This window comes from Anoplophora glabripennis, unplaced genomic scaffold (assembly GCF_000390285.2).
Source record: "Anoplophora glabripennis isolate ALB-LARVAE unplaced genomic scaffold, Agla_2.0 scaffold880, whole genome shotgun sequence".
NCBI lineage: Eukaryota > Metazoa > Arthropoda > Insecta > Coleoptera > Cerambycidae > Anoplophora > Anoplophora glabripennis.
Window position 1 is genome coordinate 110,921 of NW_019417423.1, and position 21,462 is coordinate 132,382.

Sequence of the window (21,462 nt, forward strand, 5' to 3'; positions counted from 1 at the left end):
TATAACATTAATCTTGTTTAGTAGTTAGACAAAAAAATTTACTATGCCACTAATGTAATTAATTAGAATTTATAATTAATAAATAAATGTTAATAGAGAGAGACGACATACTAATTGTAAGTAATATATAAAACAAGGTTTCTAATGAAGATTTCTCATTATACAAAACTATGAACTTACCTTGGGACATCGGTGAAACCATATGCAAGATAACGCTCATCGCACCAGCACTATAACCCATGATTGTGACACAATCTGGGTCCCCTCCAAAAGCTTCGATGTTTTGTTTCACCCATTTCAATGCCTGGACTTGATCTTTCAAGCCGTTATTCCCTGGGGCTTCTTTGTCGCCGGTACTCAAGAAACCTAATATGTTAAATACACATACCCTTTAATACATCGGTATCTACATTTTTTAAATAATATTTTTCGTCACGTGAAAGAAGATATTAGTTAAAGACAATATTATAAGAATGATATTACCTAAAGTTCCCAAGCGGTAATTGATAGTCACTAAGACGATGTCTTGGTCCATAAAATAATTGGGTCCAGCCCAATAACTGGTAGAACCGACACTGTAAAACCCTCCAGCGTGTATGTAGACTATTACAGAGCGTTTCGGATTTTCAGCACTCTTCGGAAGCTGTAAAAGTTGTAACAATGTTTACTATAACGCCTCCGAAGGTTCATGTTAAATACTAACCTTGGTGGAATAAACATTTAATATTAAACAGTCTTCTGATACAGGATCCGTGGTAGGTTGTGGACAAAGTGGACCATCTTCAGTGGCATTATAGACGCCCTCCCATTTCTCTACCGGCTCTGGAGGCTAAGAATAATAAATAAAATTGAAATTGAATTCATTTTTCCAATCTAAAAATGACCAGACAATACAAGAAGGCCTACCCACTTGGATGCTCATAATGAAAAAGGAACGTAATACTGGTTTTTGAAAACAGAGTATCAAATTCCTCACAACACTTTTTTTATTTATGGTTAATTATTTGACTACCAGTTTCTGGGTCTATCTTAGGCACCCTAGGGTTACTTAAGGCTAGTAGTTGATTCAAACCTGCCCGCTCTAGAGCTTGATCTCATAATCTTAAGATTGTAACACCCCAAGTAAACGCACCCTTAGCGCCTTAGCGTTGAGTGGGAAGACTTCACGCCCTTGGTCTATTTATGAGCAAATTCAATTTGCAATCAGATAATACTCATTACAAGCAGACAGTGAATGGTATATGTACATATTAAATGATCTCACCTTAAATCTCAGCTCATTTACTGGCGCTTTCGCGTAGCGTATGCCCCTAAATGCGTATATAGGTTTGCCTAGCCTTGAAGTCATAACCGTACCCTTTATTTGACCTAAAGGGGTAGTTACTAAGGGGTTTTCAGTCGTACTCCTTCTCGACCTTTCGCTGGCTTCAGGAAAAGCCAGAGCATAACCCAGAAAAACGATTACAGCTACGTGTCTGAACATTCTGGAATATATTTATTATTATTAGTTAGAGACAGCACTGTATACTATTTTACCATTTCCAGGGCTAGATTAAAATAATGGCTATGGCACACGATTTTATAAGATTGAAAACTGAAACTAACATTATTTTTATTTTGTACTATAGTTACGAAAATACGAAAATGTTTAATATCCCTAAAAGAGAAAAATCTGTATTTTTGATAATCTAATGATTGTGCAATAATATAAAATACCTACATAATTCCTCAGTGCAATATACAAAAAAATATATCAGTCTAAATTAAGTACTTCCGATAATCCATCAAAGTCAGCGTTTGGAATAGAATTTCGGAATTATCTAATAAAATTACAGAATAAGTCCAAAAAAATGTAATTAATTAAATACGAACGATTCTTACAAAAGATTCCTCAAGTGGTTAATATAACAATGTATTTTCTTCTAAAAAAAAAAACTATACAGTTATATAACACCATATATATGAATTATACGTGTTGCTTATAAAACAACCTGAAAAAAAAAATAAAATCAAAGGCTCTTCTGGCTGACTATTTACCAATCTTCTTAATAAAGAGAGTTTTAAATTTATTAATTAAACATTTTAGGCCACACTTATATACTTATAGGTTTTTCAAAGATATTGGAATGTGGAGTTTTAGAAAATTTATTATACTCTCTTAATGAGCCTAAAGTTTTCTTTCTAAAAGTGTTTCTCTTAATTACAGTGGCATTAAATCTATAGAAACTATGTATTCAGAAATAACAGAAATCAGTATAGGTGTTCAGTAAAGATCTACCTAGATAATTAGGTCCAGTAGGTACTGTTTTTGTTATAGTGAATGACATGAATATTTATTCGATATTCGTTCAATTTTTTGTTAACGCTGATAACGTCTATAACAATGTCAAGTAAAAGTGACGAATTGTTAAAACCAATATGTAGTAATGTAATAAATAACTTAAGGATATGGTTTCAAACAAAGAAAATATTTGCAATGGGGTTTTATAACAAACTGAAATTATGTAATAGTATTAACATACATCCAAATACATAATGGAGAACTTGTAAAAATTTAATTTCCAGAGTAAATTCCATAATAGGTACCTACTTAAAAATATCAAAATTTGTAGCATTAACAACTGCTTAATTTATATTATGCAAAGTTGAATCACGGATCCGATACGAATTATGTTTTTGCGGTAATACTACCATGTCAGATCAAAAACAAAAATGCACCCCTTTCTCTAAAATGCACTCTTAAATTTAATAGCATTTTGCGATGTTATTATCTTTAGGCGCTGAGTGAATGAGTGAAGAGTTGAACAACAAACGGACGAAACAATAAAAACCCTTTGGCGCAATTGTTCCTTGACTTTCTCTCTTTTTGTACATTACATTGTCAATCACCTAATATATTTTAGGTCAACTAGATGTATATTTAGATTATCGGTCACGACCCACATAATTATATAAAAACCTAACGACTATACAGACTTTCAAGAAAAACCTGAAAACTTATCAAAAAGACCAATGTTTTTAAGATTTTAAGACAAATAATTTCATATACAATAATTTTAAACTTAATTGTATTGTTTAGGTGTACATATGAATTAATTTACTATTTATTGATTTATGTTCTGTATTTACTTTGTTTTGACTAATCTTATATAATAGTTATGTAATGCATTGTCTAAAAAGATAATAAAGGTTTATTCACTTACACTATTATTATTTATTATTAATTTTTTACACAAAACATGACTGCATTACGCAAACATAAGTGCACTACTAGACAAAGCGTTTTTTTCGCGACTTGTTTATATAGATACATTGAGAGAGACCTCTAACAAACTAAACTGTAACTACATATGTTTTTATTTATTTAAATTGAATAATTTACGTAATTTACGGAGCGTTGTTCAAGTCCTAAACGGTATTCCCTGTAGCAGTGGAAAGTTTACGTTTCTGTTTTTAAAATGAATCGAAAAAAGAAAAAACAATATTCTCGATATATATTTTTTTAATGTTATTATTTGAGACATCCGAAATACAGACGTTATGTTATAGCTAATACAAACCAAGTCTAAACGTTTTCCTGAAATTTAAAATTATTGTTTTATAGTGATAGAAAAATGTTTGTCATTTATTGTTCGTTAGATTTCTTTTTCTGAAGATAAAGTTTGTTATATTCATTTTAACCAGATTTCAATTGATCGTTTCGCAGGTATATACATAATGTGCTATTACATTCTGTCTGATTTGCATTTTTCAAATTTCACTGAATATATACGTATATACAATACACATATACCTACCTGTGATAACAAAATAACGTCTTCTGAAAAATACTTGGATGTAATCGCAAACTTTTCCATGAAATGTTAATACCTACCTACCAATCATAATGATAACAATAATTAAGTACACTTAGTAGCCGGTCGAACCTTATCGTATTATGTTAAGAAAACCTCATTCGCCATGATAAAGAATTAATTAATGTACCTATTTAAAAAGGTTTTTCCAGATCGTTCTCCTTAATTTATCAACATTCAAGTAATTTTTAAATGTTCTCGACAACCTACTTATTCTAAATCCATGTCATTGTCATATGATTCACTCGGGCACTTGTTGGGTAGTCTTGTAAATTTCCTAATTGGTGATAAATTGCCAAATTGGAAGATTAGCCTTTGTGTACATAAATATAGCAATTTATGATTTATATTGGCATTGTCCCCTTGTACACTTAAATTCTGGAAGGGTCTTTCATAATATGTTTATTTAAACTTTACTTACTCATATTAGATGGACATCCGGCAGGGCCAAACAGTTTTTGATATTTGCGAGGATATTCAACTTGAAAACAAAGGTAGCTGATAATACACTGTTACGTTTAATGAATTTAAGAATACAAACATTATGATTAAGAATAATTTATTTCTAGTAGGTAGAATACGAAAATTTTAATGAGAATAAATAATTTTTATTGTATGTTCCTAATGCAAGACTTTGTTTAATTCAAAAATTTGGGTTAGTTGAGTTACTTTCATTTGTTATTTTTTGTAGGTTATTTCACTTTGAAGACGCAAATGCAAGTATAAATAACCCATTTTACATACTATATAACAATAAGTATAAAAATATTTGTATACATATACTGGACAATTTATCATTTTAAAAATTAACCCATGTTTCGAACNCTGGCTTCTGGCTGACTATTTACCAATCTTCTTAATAAAGAGAGTATTAGATTTATTAATTAAACCTTTCAGGCCACACTTATATAATTATAGGTTTTTCAAAGATATCGGAGTGTGGATTTTTAGAAAATTTATTATACTTTCTTAATGAGCCTAAAGTTTTCTTTCTAAAAGTGTTTCTCTTAATTATAGTGGCATTAAATCTATAGAAACTATTTTATTCAGAAATAACAGAAATCATTATAGTTGTTCCGTAAAGATCTAGATAATTAAGTCCAGTACTGTTTTTGCTATAGTGAATGACATGAATATTTATTCGATATTCGTTCAATTTACTGTTAACGCTGATAACGTATATAACAATGTCAAGTAAAAGTGACGAATTGTTAAAACCAATATGTAGTAATGTAACAAATAACTTGAGGGTATGGTTTCAAAGAGCCTTCAATTCAAAGAAAACACAAAGAAAACATTTGCAATGGGGTTTTATAACAAACTGAAATTATGTAATAGTATTAACATTTACTACTCACATGAAAAAAATCTAATACAAGTTTTTAGGTATGCATACATACAAATACATAATGGAGAACTTATAAAAATTTAATTTCCAGAATAAATTCCATAATAGGTACTTAAAAATATCAAAATTTATAGCATTAACAACTGCTTAATTTATATTATGCAAAGTTGAATCACGGACCCGATACGAATTATCTTTTTGCGGTAATACTACCATGTCAGATCAAAAACAAAAATGCACCCCTTTCTCTAAAATGCACTCCTAAATTTAATAGCATTTTGCGATGTTATTATCTTTAGGCGTTGAGTTGAGTGAATGAGTGAAGTATATTAGGTGAACAACAAACGAAACAATAAAAACCCTTTGGCGCAATTGTTCCTTAACTTTCTCTCTTATATGTATATTTAGATTATCAGTCACGACCCACAGATATAAAAACCTAACAACTGTACTTATAGACTTTCAAGAGAAACCTGAAAACATATCAAAAAGACAAATGTTTTTAAGATTTTAAAACACATATTTTCATATACAATAATTTTAAATTTAATTGTATTGTTTAGGTGTACATATGAATTAATTTACTATTTATTGATTTATGTTCTGTATTTACTTTGTTTTGACTAATCTTATATAATAGTTATGTAATGCATTGTCTAAAAAGATAATAAAGGTTTATTCACTTACACTATTATTATTTATTATTAATTTTTTACACAAAACATGACTGCATTACGCAAACATAAGTACACTACTAGACAAAGCGTTTTTTTCGCGACATGTTTATAATAGATACATTGAGAGAGACCTCTAACAAACTAAACTGTAAGTGCATATGNCATACTATATAACAATAAGTATAAAAATATTTGTATACATATACTGGACAATTTATCATTTTAAAAATTAACCCATGTTTCGAACTAATTAAAAGAGGGTATATTATTAATCAAAAATTTTCGGAAAGATGTCAGGATATTACGACAATAGTTTGAGACCAGTTGCCGTTGCAGAACATTGTTTAAATAATCAAAGAAAACTCGAAAAACTGTTTTTTTGTGTTCAACTTTTGAACCGTTGCTACTACTGAAAAAAAGTTTAATATTATTTTATACGTATTAAAAATACCTACAAAATGAACTGCGCTGAATTAAAATTCGTTAATTAGTTTTCTTGCAAAACTCAAAAACAGAAAATTTTAGCGTTTTTTTTTCAATTTCAAAATATTTATTAGTTTTTGTCAAAGGCTATTTATTGTGTAAAAAATGCTCTTGGCAAATTCTAATTTCTATATCTTTGAGACGTCGCGCGTCGTCGAGACTTGTTCGAGGACTTTATTTTACCTCTACTACAACGTTCAATAAAGAAAAATTTGATTATTGAAGTGTAAAAATTTTCACATCAATTATTTAATAGCTACGATTTTTATGCAAATTTTGAGTCTACTCATTGCTCTACGATCCTCTGGAGCTGAGATATTTTTTATTTTTTTTTTTTCAAAAAATCATTGTGGCTTTGTTTATTAATATTAAGAGCTCAAATTTACAGGTAGTCTAGAGTTCAACTATCATATCTGACATTTAAACAACAATGAATGTGAATATTTAAGTTAAGTTATTAAAAAAAGCGGCAGCACAACCTCACTCTTTTAGCAATAACTTGAAAAAGAAAAAAGATCTTCGGTTTATGTATTTGTTTTCCATAGTGAATGGTCTATCATGCCCTGAAAAAAAAACCTATACCGTTGCATTTAATTTTTTTAGTAAACGGAGACAATTTCAAAACTTTTCTCATTAGCGTCGTCTACCGTTGCGCAGGAAAATAATATTTTTATTCCTATATCATAAAAATAAATTTTATTAATAGTTCTTTAAAATGAGCCATCGTTTAGAAAAATTTCAAGATAGCGTCCTTCATACTGACGTTGCTATAGTAATAACAAATAAAAAGTTCAAACAAAACTTGTAAAGGGTTTAACAGTGTATCTAAAAAATGTATTTTCAACTTAGGTTATATAAGCAAAATTTAGAAAAACCGAGAATTTTCTGTAACACTATAGCAGTTGCGCCCCCTAGCGGTGAAGTTACAAACTTGAAAATATTTTAAATCAATTTATTTCGGTCGCATTTGTTAATACATTTTTTACCCCATAATCGTAACACGTCTAGTTTCCTATATACACCAGCTCGATACCGTTAATGGATCACCCTGTATAGTATATTATTTAGTATTTTTAATTTTAAATTAGTATATGGTCTAGTATTTTCTTGTTGTCTTATTATGTAAAATCATAAAAATTCTTTAATCAACCAGATACTTGAACAGGTTAAAATACCTCATGTGAAAATGATATTCTACATAAGGACAGTTCGGAAAAATTTAAAACTAATATTTACAAATACTGTTATTTGGGATATGCTTTTGAGCACAATGTTAATAAATGCATGAAGGATAATGGCAATATTAAAAATGATGAGGAGTTGGCATTGCGAGAAAGAGCAGTTGATTTTATTATGAAACTATGGTGGATCAGATACTATTAAAAACTTCTGAAAACCTAAAATTATTAGAAATTATTTCTTTAATTTCTGTGGAAAATTATTTGAGTTACAATAAACCTAATTTTACTCCAATTTTTTAATATTAGAAAAAAACAGCAACTGAGATTTGTGAAATGGAAAATCAGTCGAATAAAATACATCTGTTAACGTGGACGAATTTAAAATATATTAATATAGTAATATATATATATAATATAATTAATTAATTTTGCTATTTCATTGCTAGTAATTCCACATTCAAATGCAGAAGTGGAGAGATTATTTAGTATGTGAATGTTGTAAAGACTAAAATAAGAAATCGAATGTCACCTGAAATGCTATCGTCAATTTTAATAATAATAATAAGGCCTTAAAAGACCGAATATGTATAGTGCAACGTACAAATTGCCTGATAGTTTAATGGACAAAGTTAAATCATTGGAAGCGTATAAAGTGTAATGTGGAAGATTTGGATTTTAATATTTATGTTTAGTTTTAGTTTTTCTTTGAAAATGTATCTATTATGTATTATATTATACAGTATATAGTTTATTTTTTATAAAATATAAACAAACTAGCAATTTAAAGAAAATTTATTTACAAATTCTATTCATTAACATGCAACACGCAACGCATCTTGAAACCTATTTGCTTTTTTATAGTTTAAATTTAATAACTTTTTCTTAGTATTTTGTAGTATCTACTGTAGTATAACAGTTCAAATTAACTCTGGTTCCAATATTTTTCCAATTATTGTAAATTAAATAATAGGTTTTAGTATATTTTGGTATTTTTTTTGTACCAGTTGGTATTTATTGCTAATCCAAAGTTGGCAACACTGCTCGGGTTGCGTTGCTTGTTGCTTTTATTTTATTGGTAAATTTGTAATTGACGGTTGAGTTGAGGTGCTAGTAACAGAAATATATATTTATTCTTTGTTTATTTACAATGTATAATGACAATAAAATTAAATTAATTCTATATAAAGCCCAAGAAAATGCCTCCTGCCATCAGAGATATTTAAAAAGTCTAGAGGCCTATTATAATCAGGTAATGTAACACAGAAATATCAAATAAGAAATAAATTGACTAATAAAAAAACAGGTTCCATTTGAAGCATTTGTGGAGGAATTCTTAAAACTTTTGAAACATATTTTTCACAAGTATATTACAACACGAAATCCATATGTCGAAAGAACCCTGGAATTTTTGGCACAATTTGTATCTTTCGTGACAAAATCTAATGAAAATGATACTACTTCACAAGATGAAGATTCCTCATCACATCCTTTTTTAACAGAAGTTATAGTTGAAACTTTAAAAGTTGGGTAACGTTTTGTTTTATAAATACTGTTATTAACATTTGTTTTCTTTTAGTTTCATGATTTGATATATGAACAAGCACGTTATTACTCTTGTCGGTTTGTAACTTTAATTCTTCAGCATGTTGGTAATGAAATACATCTGGATAACTTTATGTGTGATGCTATCCAAGAAGCAATGTTACAGCGTATCATGGTAATATAATGTGGTAATAAATGTATAAGAAATAATCTGTTTATTATAGGATCCAAAAATATCAATTCGTCTTCAAGCTGTAATGGCTTTAGTAAGATTACAAGAACCCTCAAATACAGAATGCCCTGTTGTAAAAGCGTACATCTCTTTATTGGTAGAGGCAAATCCATTGGTGAGTAATCTGTGTATCTATATAAGTATTATTTTTTTCTCTTTGTGGATTAAAAGTACAGTTTTAAGGTGGCCATATTCCCGGCCAAGAAATAGTGAAATTTCTGGCGTTTTTAGGTACTGAAATCTTTAAAAGTAAAACGTGTAGAACAAAAGTAAGCACAAAAATGAAATCCTTGACGTTTTGTTTATTCATTGTTACCATTTAAATTTACTCAAATAAAATAATAACTAAAAAAAAAGCGTTTGTAAAACATGCGTTATTCATGTTATTCTAACCCCACATTTTAAGAATTATTTTCACGTACTTATAAATAAAAGTAAACAATTTTATATGTAGGACTAAGCAAATAAATATTATAAGAATATTTACATGTGGAATTATATATAAAAAAGTTAGTATTTTCGTAGATTTCAGTACCTAAAACCTTGATGGTTTGATCGTTTTTTGCACCTGTTTATTCGTTTTACTGCGGCGTCTTTGAAAATACCCAGATGGCATGACATAACATTCCTATTATTTGATAAGCTTTAGATTATTCAGTTATTAAATGTTTGAAATTATATGTCTTTGCGGAAAACACTATTTAAAGAATATGGGGCCCTTAATGCTGAATTTTTAGATGTGTCAGTCCAACAAGAATTAACTTTTGCAATATTTTTAAGTCAATTTCTTTTGGCCATATTTGTTTTTAGCTCATAATCGTAGCATGTCTAGTTTCCTATGTACAGTCACCCTGTATCGTTAATGGATTACCCTATATTTACGATAAAATATTGGGACAGGAAAGTGAAGTAAAATTTTAAGACGTCCTAGAAGTCCTTATGGACGTAAGCGATAAGAACATAATCGACCTTTCTTAGGGTAATGAAAGCATATGTATTCGCCTATATTACACATAATTAGTACTGCGATATCCAGCATACATACCACAAAAAAAGCTGCTTGTAATGATATTTCTTTAGGTACATTGTTTTCGTGAGAAATTATTGAAATTACATTTTTGGCGCTTAACACCCTTTTGTGTGATCAACGACAATAAGTGTAATAGCTGTTTTACATTGACAATTTATTCATCAATAAATTGACGAAATTCTCCATCAATTAATTCACAAATTTATTGATAAACAGTGTGGTTTTACACTGCTACGGACTTTGTCAAGTTTTTTGACGCATGAATCCATTCTACCAATGAATCAAAGAAGCAAATAAATTTCAAAAATGTCACCTTTCCACTCTTAGGCTGGAAATCTGTTGGGTTGGTACTTCCGAACTTCACAAAGAAATTGACGAAAATTAGAACATGCTCTAATTCATCAAGATATTTGACAGCAGATTTGGTGCATTACACTTGTCAAATTTCTTGATGAAGCGACTTCATGAATTAATTCATCAATAAATTGTCAATGTAAAACAGCTATAAGATATGATATGAGATATTTGTTTCTTTTTGGAAATCAATTAAAACTGCATATTTATGACTGTTGGAATTTCTCTAATAACTAGCTTTTTTCCATCAACAAATAAAATTAATTTGTCAAATAAGGCTTCATATTTGTCAAATAATATAATTAATATTTTGAGGTATTAATATGTTCTTATTTACTGAAATTTTTTTTCTTCATTTTTGTATTTTTTATCCTTTAAAACTTTAAAAGTATTTTGAAAAATTTTATGAATTATGAGGAAGTAAAAGTAGTATATGATAATATATGATAGTGAATGAGTATTATAATTACGAGGGTACCTACCTATAAATCACATAAGACATAAGTATATGGCATGAAATGGAATTATTTCAATACCTTTGTTCCTAGACCAAAACATTATATGGGAATATAGGTGTTGTTGTTTCACTTTCACTATTTACACTTTATGTACTGAAATGTTCCCTTTACAAATGTGTGTAAATCTCTACTGCACTTTTGTTGCTGGTACACTGACGTATATTTTTTTCGACTTGGTGGAAGCTAGTGTGGAGAAAGAATAGTATATTGTGATGTTAGGAGAATAAGTGATACTTTATGTGCTAAGTGTGGAAAGTGCGAAGCACATAAAGTATCTTATTCTCCGAACATCATATACTATTTTTTCTTCAAACGTTATAAAATCTAGGTAAAATGGTTAAAAAACTAAGAGAATAACGAATTTTAAATGAAGGTTGTAACATTGAATCTTTAACTTATTTTACTGTACCATATATGTATAGGTACCTTTACGTATCGTTACCATAGATATTTGCTTCTATCAAAACAAATATTTAAAATTTGGCGTCACGTCAGTTGACAATGACAAAAAATATTGTCGTGAGTACTGATATGGAGGATTCTTAAATGATGCAAATCTTCACAATTGTACTTTTACTATAAATAATAAATAATAATATAAAAAAATAAATGTTCAATATTAAAATTGAATTCATAGTACTATAATGTGTTTATATTACTATAAGTAGTACTTTCTTACTTACTAGGCATATAAATGACAATTATATTATTGAGTAACGTCACATAAGTTGTCAGTTATATGGCATTTGATAAGGTGACCAACTGCTCAAAGTGATAATCCGGGACACTTTTATGAAACCAAAAAAAAATAAATTGTCAAACACGTTACTTAATTAAATTAGAGCACTAAAATAAAACTAGCTACGTAACAGGTGAAGATGTGTACCTGGCCTAGTATAGGTACTTTATTTAAATTTATATTTTGTTTGGCTCTTAACGCTTTTTCGTTTTGAAATAAATATCTATAAAACAGGTAAAATTATTATGACATCTTGTTATAATTATAGACTTTACTGTCTCTACATTAAATTCAGTTTCTGAGATTTATTTCAGGTTATATAGCGAATACTATTGAAAACGCCATTCCGGTACAAATCGGCACGAAACAAATAAATCCGGTACAATTCCGGGACACTATTTCCCGACACACGTTCTAAAAACTGGAACCTGTCCCGGCCAATCCGGTACGGTTGGTCACCTTGCATTTGAAGAAGAAAATATCTACCATGTTGTAAAAAATATGTTGTAATATTTCCATGGTTACCGTTTCAAATTTCATTAATGTTTGTTTTTATTGCAAAGATTTAATGCCTTTATGGTGTATGATGAACACTACTTTTAGTTGACAGCGTGCAAAAACATACTGTGTTAAAATATAATAATTTCATTGTTTTAAAATACGTATAAGTACTGAAATTGGTTTATTTTTCAGATCAGAAAAGAAGTTGTAAAAAGAATAGCTCCGAATTCTGTAACTATATCAAAAATAAGTGAACGCATTCGAGATGTTGACGGTCATGTACGTGTGGCCGCATACTCGCGTTGTGCGGATATTGGCCCACGGTTATTTAAAATTATTACAAGACAACAGATTTTACAGTGTGGATTTAATGATGACAGTGAACAAGTTAGAACAGTTTTTTTAGAAAAATTATTTCCAAAATGGCTTAGCGCCTATAATGATAATTTCCTTGAATTTCTTAGGAGCTTAAAACTTGATGCAGACGAAAATGATATTATAAATACTCAGAAAATTAGTGAAAAGGTCATGGAAGTTTTTTTTAGGTAAGTTATAAATCTACAGGGCAATTGTTTCAAGTGACAGTTCCTATTTCTTTTTTAATTGTTTATTCAAGTTTGCCGAATAATTTGGTATATACACATATTTCTCCGTTAGTATACAGGTTGTTCCAATTAAAACTTGCGGTAGGGGTGTGGATTACCCTTAAACTTTAAATGGCACCGTATGTTGAGTGACGTTTAATTTTAAAGCTTTTTCAATTCCACTCGCAACGACATACAACTTTTTAAATTTCGGTTTGGATATGACAATAAAATAACATTCTTCCATTCATTGATATTTTCTCTCAATCTTTAAGTGATGATTTTATTAAGTCTTCAAATTGGTTTCCCTCCACTTCCGTGCATTAATAACATCTTTGGTTAACTTCCGAACGAATATTTTGAAACATTTTGGGCGTTATCTGACGATATTTTTCAACAATTCGCTTCTCAAGTGAGTTCGGTCGTGTTGCATAAATTTTTGACTTTAAGTGCCCCAGTAGAAAAAAGTCTAAGGGCATTAGATTTAGCAATCTGGGAGACCACTCAATTGATGTGAACTTTTCACACTGAAGAAGAGCAGAATTATTACGAAAATCCCGATAAAAAGTTATTGCAAAAATTGCTGGTATTCAAAAAAGAAATGCAGAAAATTAATTAAACTGAAACAAGAAATTAACAAGATTGACCCGAAAGAAGATCATACTGTCAAATTGCTCGAGGTAAAATCAATCAGTAAAATTCTTTTGTCATTCATTCTCTAAAGACTATCTGCCTCGACCTATAGCACGAATTTACAGAATTCTCAAGGATTTTCTTCCTGGACACTGGAGCCAAATCTTTTATAGCTGGAGTAGCCCTCAGACCAATTTTACTCCAAAAAGACTAAAGCGGGACAGAGTAGTGTTCAAAGTTATCCTTCAATACAAAGTAATACCTATCACATTTTTCTATTTCTGACCATGAAAAGAGCCCAACTTTATTGGGCATAGATTTTATCAAGAAATTAATGTAGTAATAAAAGTAGTTAGATCTAACCTCGAATCTATGGTTTCTTAAAGATGAATCTGAAATTTATGAAAATCTACCTATGTATACTCGTATACGTACCTTTTTCTGTATTATTACACCTATTTTATTTTTTGATTACAAATATTTCTTTCTTGGCTTTTCATTAGTATTAGCAACATAAATTTGGGGACAAGTAAAATAGGTAACAAATTTCATAAACAAATAATTTTTCACTTCTAGTTTAACTTCAAGCAATTACAATTTTTTAAGTTTAAATGTGACACCCTTATTTTTTTGCCCATTTTGGGTTTAAATTACATAGTCAAAAGTTATAGTAAATTACATAGGTAAAATTGATTTAATGAATCAAAATTTTTTCGTCAAAATACAGTAAAGCTCGGTTATAACGTACCGGCGGGGACTTAAAAAAATCGGTACGTTATATTAGAAGTACGTTTTAAAAAAAATTATTAAAATTTTTATTGATTCTTAACAAAAGTACAAACATACATATATTTAACAAACGCAGCAATAGAATAACAGTATATATGGATATATGGATTTGTTCTTAAAACTTAAAAGCAAAACTAAAAGTAGTTTTTATTTGCACCACAAAATAGGTATGTATGTATAATAAAATACCTAAAACTACTTTATAAAAAAGTCTGTTATATGAGTTTGTTTTTTTTCGATTTATAAGGATCTGTTGCTCTAAATACATTTCTATTTCCAGCGATGCGCTTAAAATACGATCTTCAGTATTAATTTTACTTTCTAAAAATCGTTTTACTTTTTTTTATTCCTCTAATTGCGTCATCAAACGTTACGGGCGTTTCTTCTTCCGGTTCTTCTTCATCTTCTTCTCCACTATCAACCTGCTCATCTTCGTTAATTTGGTCAACAATATCCTGCTCTGTAGGCAAATTTGTTGTAACAAGCTCTTTATCCACGTCAACGAAAGCGTCAATCACAGTTGGATTTAATTTTTCTAAGTTAAAATTATTTTTATTTATCCATACACTTAAAGGTAAGTTATCGTCATCCTCTTCATTAACAACTTGTTGAATAAGCCATTGGTTAAGAGGTAAATCATCGTCCTCGTCGAACTCGCAAAGAGAGGGCCATGCATGTTTGAAACAATTTTTAATTGTTTTTTGGGCAACCTGTTGCCACGGTTTTGCAACCATTTCAATAGCATAAAGCAAAGTTATTGTTATTGGTGTGCTATTTTCGATGCACTTAAGATTACTGGTCATAAGCAGTCGCCGATAATGAACTTTCAAACTGTGGATAACACCTTGATCCATTGGTTGCAGGACAGATGTAAAATTTGGTGGGAAAAATGCCAGTTCAATATTGGTCAAATTGGAAACGTGAGGATGAGCAGGACAATTATCAACAAGCAATAATATCCGCCTGTTTTCTTTTACCAATTGTTTGTTCCAAGATCTTAGCTCACTTCAAAAAATATTTGCAGTCATCCATGCGCGCTTGTTTGCCGTATAATTAACCGGCAATTTTTTTACATTTTTAAAACATCTGGGCCTATTAAATTTACCAATAACTAAGAGTTTACGTTTTTCTGTCCCGGTCATATTTGCACATACAAGAGCCGTTATTCTTTCCTTAGAAAGTTTCCCTCCAACACATTTTTGACCTTTAAAGCTCATTGTATGATCTGGAGCAAGTTTATAAAAAAGACCCAAGTTCATCAGCATTAAAAACATCACTCTTGCCGTAGTTCATAAGTAGTGGAACTAATGTTGATTTAACCCAATCCAACGCATTTTCCATGTTCACACTTGCAGCTTCCCCATGGATTTTACTGGAACTTATATTGTGCCGCTTTTTGAACCTATGTAACCAACCCGAATCACAAGAGAATCCATCAGCATTAAGTAACTTTGCAAACTCTTGGGCCTTTGCCTGAAGAATGGGCCCACATATTGTAGTATTCAAACTTCTTTGATACGTAAACCACTGAAGTAATGCCTCATCGATGTTTTTTTGGACGGGTTTGCGAATTCTTTTACTTTCTTTATAAATTCCGCGGGAATCCAATATTTTATGTTTGTTTTTCAATATTGTGGACACTGTTGTTTTTTTCATACATCTAGATTTGCAGATGTCAGCTTGTTTAACACCTCTTTCTATTTCCTGAATTATAGAAATTTTTTCATCTATTGTTAAAGCCTTCCGAGCCATTTTACTAGAACTAGCTTGCGTTGAATCATCCATACTTGACAGTATTCAAAAATTCGCTTACTCTTAGATACGTACTATACGATGTCAACAAGGAAACTGAATAAAGAATGGTTAAAATAACTACACAACTGCATTGTATCAACATGTGTTGGGAGAAAAAATCTTAAACAAATAAACAATATCGGGCAGCTAGTCGGCGAAAACTTATTTCAGCCTGGTCAAAACGGCTGCCTTTGATTTAGATATCGCCGCCGCCGAGCTACACGTGCCCTGAGCTTTTGCCATACTTGCCGAAATAAATTATGTATAAAAAGTACGTTATAATGAAATTTTTAGATGTTGGGACCAGATATTTTGGTACTTTATATCAGAAGTACGTAATAACGGAGTACGTTTTAACAAAACATTTAACCATTGAAGGCCCTATAATAATGTCGGGACTTGCTTATTCGGTACGTTATAACCGTAAGTACGTAATAAGCGTGTACGTTGTAACCGAGCTTTACTGTACGTATAAAATAGTCTTATTGTGCTGGTTCTCACGTTTATCTCAACCTTCGGACCCGTGCTCAAGCGAGAATTTGAAGATTTTCCGTGTTTTTGGGGTAGTTTTTCGCGATTTAAAAAAAAACTGGAGGGTGATGGAGTAATTTTGTCTCTGGATTCGATTTCAGCGCGTCAAAATACATAAGGATAGGTGGGTCAAGTCTCTGGTATTTTCAACTTTTTTTTTTGGGGGTCTATAATCAAAACCGATTAATACATATTCGAGTTATTTACAAAATTCAAAAAAATTTCACGAATTTTGAGGCCATCTAGCGGCTAAACGAAGCGATTTCGAATATAGGAGAATTAACCTAAATCTGCCTATTTTGAGTCCATGAGTCTGTGGTCTTCCGTTGTACACATTATTCTGGGACACCCTGTATATACTATAATATGCATATTAATAGATTTTCATCAAATACAGCAGAATTATTTCTTTTCTTGAATCTTATAATGACATTTCAAAACATTTTCAGAATAAACTATATAAAGAAGTACCCAGTAATTTACATGTATATGAACCAACATCTGTATATTTATATCAGATGTAGGTTTGAAAAAATTTCATGACCTTACCAGCCGTTACGCCATGCTTGGCACTTTTTGCCTGCTAATTTACACTACCCTCCACTTTAACAATCACAAACATCCATGGGTACGATAGGAAAATTCCTTTGAATTTTCCATCCACGTGTGGGATTCGAACCCACTACGGTTTTGCCGTACAGCCCTGGTCCGCCTCAGTTGGCAGGCCTTGGCCGCTTCGGCTACCATTGCCAAAGTTTAACTCAGAATATATTATTATGTAATTTGGTGATATTGGTAGCGGTGTATTTATTATTTTAATATTTATTTATTTTTATTATATTATAATTATTATTTAATTTGGTGATTAATTTTGTTTCTGGTGTGTAAATTTTGTGTGTGTATAAGAATTAATTATCCGTTTGGGCGCCTTTTTTTTATGTAAAATGTCATTTGGGTGTATTTATATCTAATTTTCCATTGAGTGTAGGTTCTGATAAGAAATTTTAATAATAATAATGACAAACATAGACGAACTAGACTTTCTTACCTTATCATTGCTAACATCGCCTCCGGCAGCTTTACTTTGTATAAATAATGTTCACAGTGTAGACAGGATTTTATTAGTGTAGATAGGAATGTTCATTTTCTACACTGTCCCTCAAGAAAAAACACTTTATTTTATCAATAGCATGAGTCCTTACCTCATAGGGGCGGTTCTATGCTCTTTTAATTAACCTTTACTATTTAATTTTGGGTAAGAAACATTGAATAAAAGCAAAATTGGAAATATTTACACAAGATGACATTTATTACTTATTTATCTTTCAATTTCGAACAATATTTTTATGAACACAGAAACTAGAATATTTTTTTATATACTTTTACATGAATAATTGTCTGAGAAATGCCTTATTCTACCTATCATAATTGAGAAAATGTTTGGTTAACCAATTATCATTATTTTAAACGTTTTTCAAAACAAATCAACTTATACTACGAACATTTGAAATTAAACTAATACTTAAATTATAGAATGTTCAAAAATGTCAATTTAAATTTTAATCACTGACATTGTTTATAGTTTGTAACGGGTTTTGTATTTCACAAATAGCTTTTATAGTTCGAATTTGCAACACTTTATGGCATGGAGAAAACTCTTATGCAACTGGACTTACTTGGTTTCGTTCTGGCTGGCAATTTGCGGTCGTCTCTATAACCTCACTTTATTGTTGTCGTTTTCTGCTATTCTCGTGCGTTGAAGATGGCTGTTGGGTCTGTGTAGAGTGCTTCCTGGTGTTTTTGATGTTGTTTGGGGAGCCACAGGACAACATGCACCCCTCACCAGTCTCTAGAATCTCCTTCCGCCTCTCTCTCAGCTTGTTGACTTCTCTCGATGTTTTTTTGTTTTTCCGGTACCAGGTAAATTCACTGATTTGTTCTTTCGCCATTGGTTGCTCGTATCCCTGTTATCATTTTCTAACTGCGCAATTTCTCCAGCATGTTGCGATGAATTTGATTTTAATTAACTTACGGCGTAATTTATATTTTATAACTGCGTAGTAGATTTTATACGTCTTAATACTAATTTACAAGAAATTTTTATATGATATTTTGCATGACAAATTTTTTATAAGAAACTTCTAGCCTATGTGTTTCTGATGTTATAATATTTGAACTTTCTTTTGTACTAGATTATTTAACATTAATTTACTCATAAAATCTCTAAATTGGCCCTTCTTGTGGCATTGTCTTTTACTTTAATGCTTCTACTTCGTACCCAAAATTTATTTTCTTGACATGCTTATCATTAAAACGTATTATTTAAAATTTTGACCGATAATGTTTTAGGTTTATATGAAATAACTATGAAATGAGCTTTTTATTTTACTTTAAAAGTACTTTGTCTTTATTTTATTCTACATTATAATTTCATGAAAATTTTCTATGCTATTTCTCGGTGTTGTGTCTTGAGATACAGTGTGTTCATTTCAATATTTACTGATAAGAAGAGATGAGAAGGTCACCCTTTAATGCATTGTTTTTTTAGCATTTCTACTATTAAAAACATAATTGACGTGTTGCCTATACATAATGAGAAGTTAGTACCACTGAACAATTTGACTAGTGAGGTTGTGGCATATTGGTGTATTGTTACGAGATTTTTAAGAAATTGTCCCGAAACAGAGGATTATCTGGATAGTATCCTACCTGAGTTAACTCCATTTTGTTGCTATATAGAAAGGTAAGCAAATAAATTTTAATAAATTAATATCATACCAATATTACTATGAAGTTAGATTTTTTACTGTGTGGAATTAGGATTAGAATTAATAACAGCTTTTATTTGTGAAACGATTAGGAGTAAAAGAAAAGCCAAATTCGAAATAAATGTGCATGATTTTTTAATAGAAAACTAGTTAAGAACCGTTGACTACACAGTGGTGTAGGAAGAAAGAATTTAAAATAATAAGCACTTTTTAGAAGATATATAAAAGAAATTTTGCAGTAAATATGATTATAGGCTCCTCTTCCTTCCCGTCTATCTGTCATTCATATCTAGTTTACTGTTGTAGTCCTGGAGGCTGCCATCCCTAAAATGAATAATTGAACGTCCAAACGCGGGCTTAAGTATGGGGTAGTATATTTATGTGCGAGGATGTACCTATCGCAAGAGGGGGGGTGCGCAAAGCAAACCTCCGATCGTCAAACTATCAAAAATAAGCTGCAAAATATTTATTTGAAACGCATTAAGCATTTTAACGTAGGATCTTATGGAAAAGGAAATATTTAAATACAGAGCAAATCCTGCCAAAATTCACTTTTTACTCACTGTTGATACTGTTCAGTTCTTATTGTGTTCTCGTGTTTTAAAAAGTTTTAATATTTTTGTGAAATATCTGGAGCTTAGCTTACAAAATCTAGCCTTACCTAGAAATATATTTATTACTTTATTCTGCACCTACGGTCGCATTTGCTGATCCTTATTTTCTTTATCGGTAATTTTTTTTTCTTGTAAGTCGGTGTGCTTCTAGGAGGGACATTATTACCCTATTACACACCTACATTACAGGGAGAATTTGAAGCTGATTGTTCATTTTGTATGTCCATATTTTATTTCTCTTCGGGATTTATTGTCATGCATAATTCGTCGCTCGAAAGCAATAATAATAATTTAATAATTTATTGTCCGTTAAGACAATATTACAATTGTATAGGAATAGTCAATACAGATATAGGTTATAGAGACAACAAAACCAATAAAAATAAAAATATAGGCAACACCCATAAAAGTCAGTACAGTTTACATTCAATGGATATACATTATAAGAATTACTATAACTACTACATACAATTATTTTAAAATTCAAGATAGCTTCCATAAAAGTCACACAGATTACATATAATCAGAAAGGGAATAAAAAGACTTTTATCATGTAAATAGTTTTTCAAATCTCTCTTGAAATGGTGAAATAAGCAAGACTTTATATGTTCAGGCAGCCTGTCAAATATTTTTAGTCCAATGTATTTAGGTGAATTTTTTATTAAATTTATTCTAGTAAATGGCAAGTGAAAGTGATGTTTTTGATGTGTGTTATAAAAATGAGTATCCTCATTTAAATTAAATATACCTGCATTATTAAATACATGTCTCAAGAATGTACAGGGAGGTTTTTTGAAAAATGGCTTACAGGATTCTTTTAAGGCTGCTATGCGTCGAATGATTCGCTTTTGCGCAGTAAACACTTTTCATTCATAAAAATATATATTAGCTTCATCAAAATGATCCAAATTGTAAATATAAGACCAATCCACTTCATTTAATATAGTTTCAAAATTTATAATATATTCAGTAAAAGATCTTTTACAATATTTATAACTTTCAGATTCGATTTTTTTATTACTAATTTATAAATTTTCTATGGTCCGATATTGCAACGCAGATCAGTGTATTTGTAGGACTGAGTTTTATTACTCTCTTCAACAATTAGACCAGGCGGTATCTGTTTTGGTTTGGGTGAATCATATATCCACGGAGATTTTTGGCTTTTTGGCTTTCAAATATCACTAGAAATGAAAATTTTTCTATGCGCATAAAAAAAACGTGGGCTTAACTTTTGGCGGCACAATATGTTAAAAAAATTCGAAAAATGTCATATTTTTCTTCCTATTT

At 30.3% G+C, this 21,462-nt stretch overlaps 2 protein-coding genes across 4 annotated transcripts in view; one reads left to right on the forward strand and one right to left on the reverse strand.

Annotated features, from left to right (window-relative positions):
* Positions 1–7: 7 nt before the first annotated feature.
* On the reverse strand, positions 8–5,900 carry LOC111692331 (esterase FE4-like). Its single transcript, XM_023456275.1, has 6 exons — positions 5,890–5,900; positions 1,265–1,484; positions 704–829; positions 484–643; positions 181–366; positions 8–12 (listed from the first exon to the last, which is right to left on the reverse strand). Exons 2-6 carry the CDS (start codon positions 1,481–1,483, stop codon positions 8–10), a joined length of 696 nt encoding a protein of 231 aa, XP_023312043.1. The 5' UTR covers position 1,484; positions 5,890–5,900.
* Positions 5,901–8,613: 2,713 nt separating this feature from the next.
* The window catches only part of LOC108911897 (condensin complex subunit 3), a 53,197-nt gene continuing 40,348 nt past the window's right edge, over positions 8,614–21,462 (forward strand). For 2 of the 3 annotated variants that reach the window (XR_002763206.1, XM_023456276.1), the window contains exons 1-6: positions 8,614–8,792; positions 8,847–9,065; positions 9,120–9,260; positions 9,310–9,432; positions 12,652–13,004; positions 19,339–19,533. Coding sequence is in view for 2 of the 3 variants with exons in the window: in XM_023456276.1 (XP_023312044.1) it covers positions 8,691–8,792; positions 8,847–9,065; positions 9,120–9,260; positions 9,310–9,432; positions 12,652–13,004; positions 19,339–19,533 (1,133 nt within the window). In the remaining variant the exon portion in view is untranslated. Of the gene's footprint in view, positions 8,793–8,846; positions 9,066–9,119; positions 9,261–9,309; positions 9,433–12,651; positions 13,005–18,392; positions 18,711–19,338; positions 19,534–21,462 lie in introns of those variants that run through there. The other variant, XM_023456277.1, reaches the window with a different exon arrangement.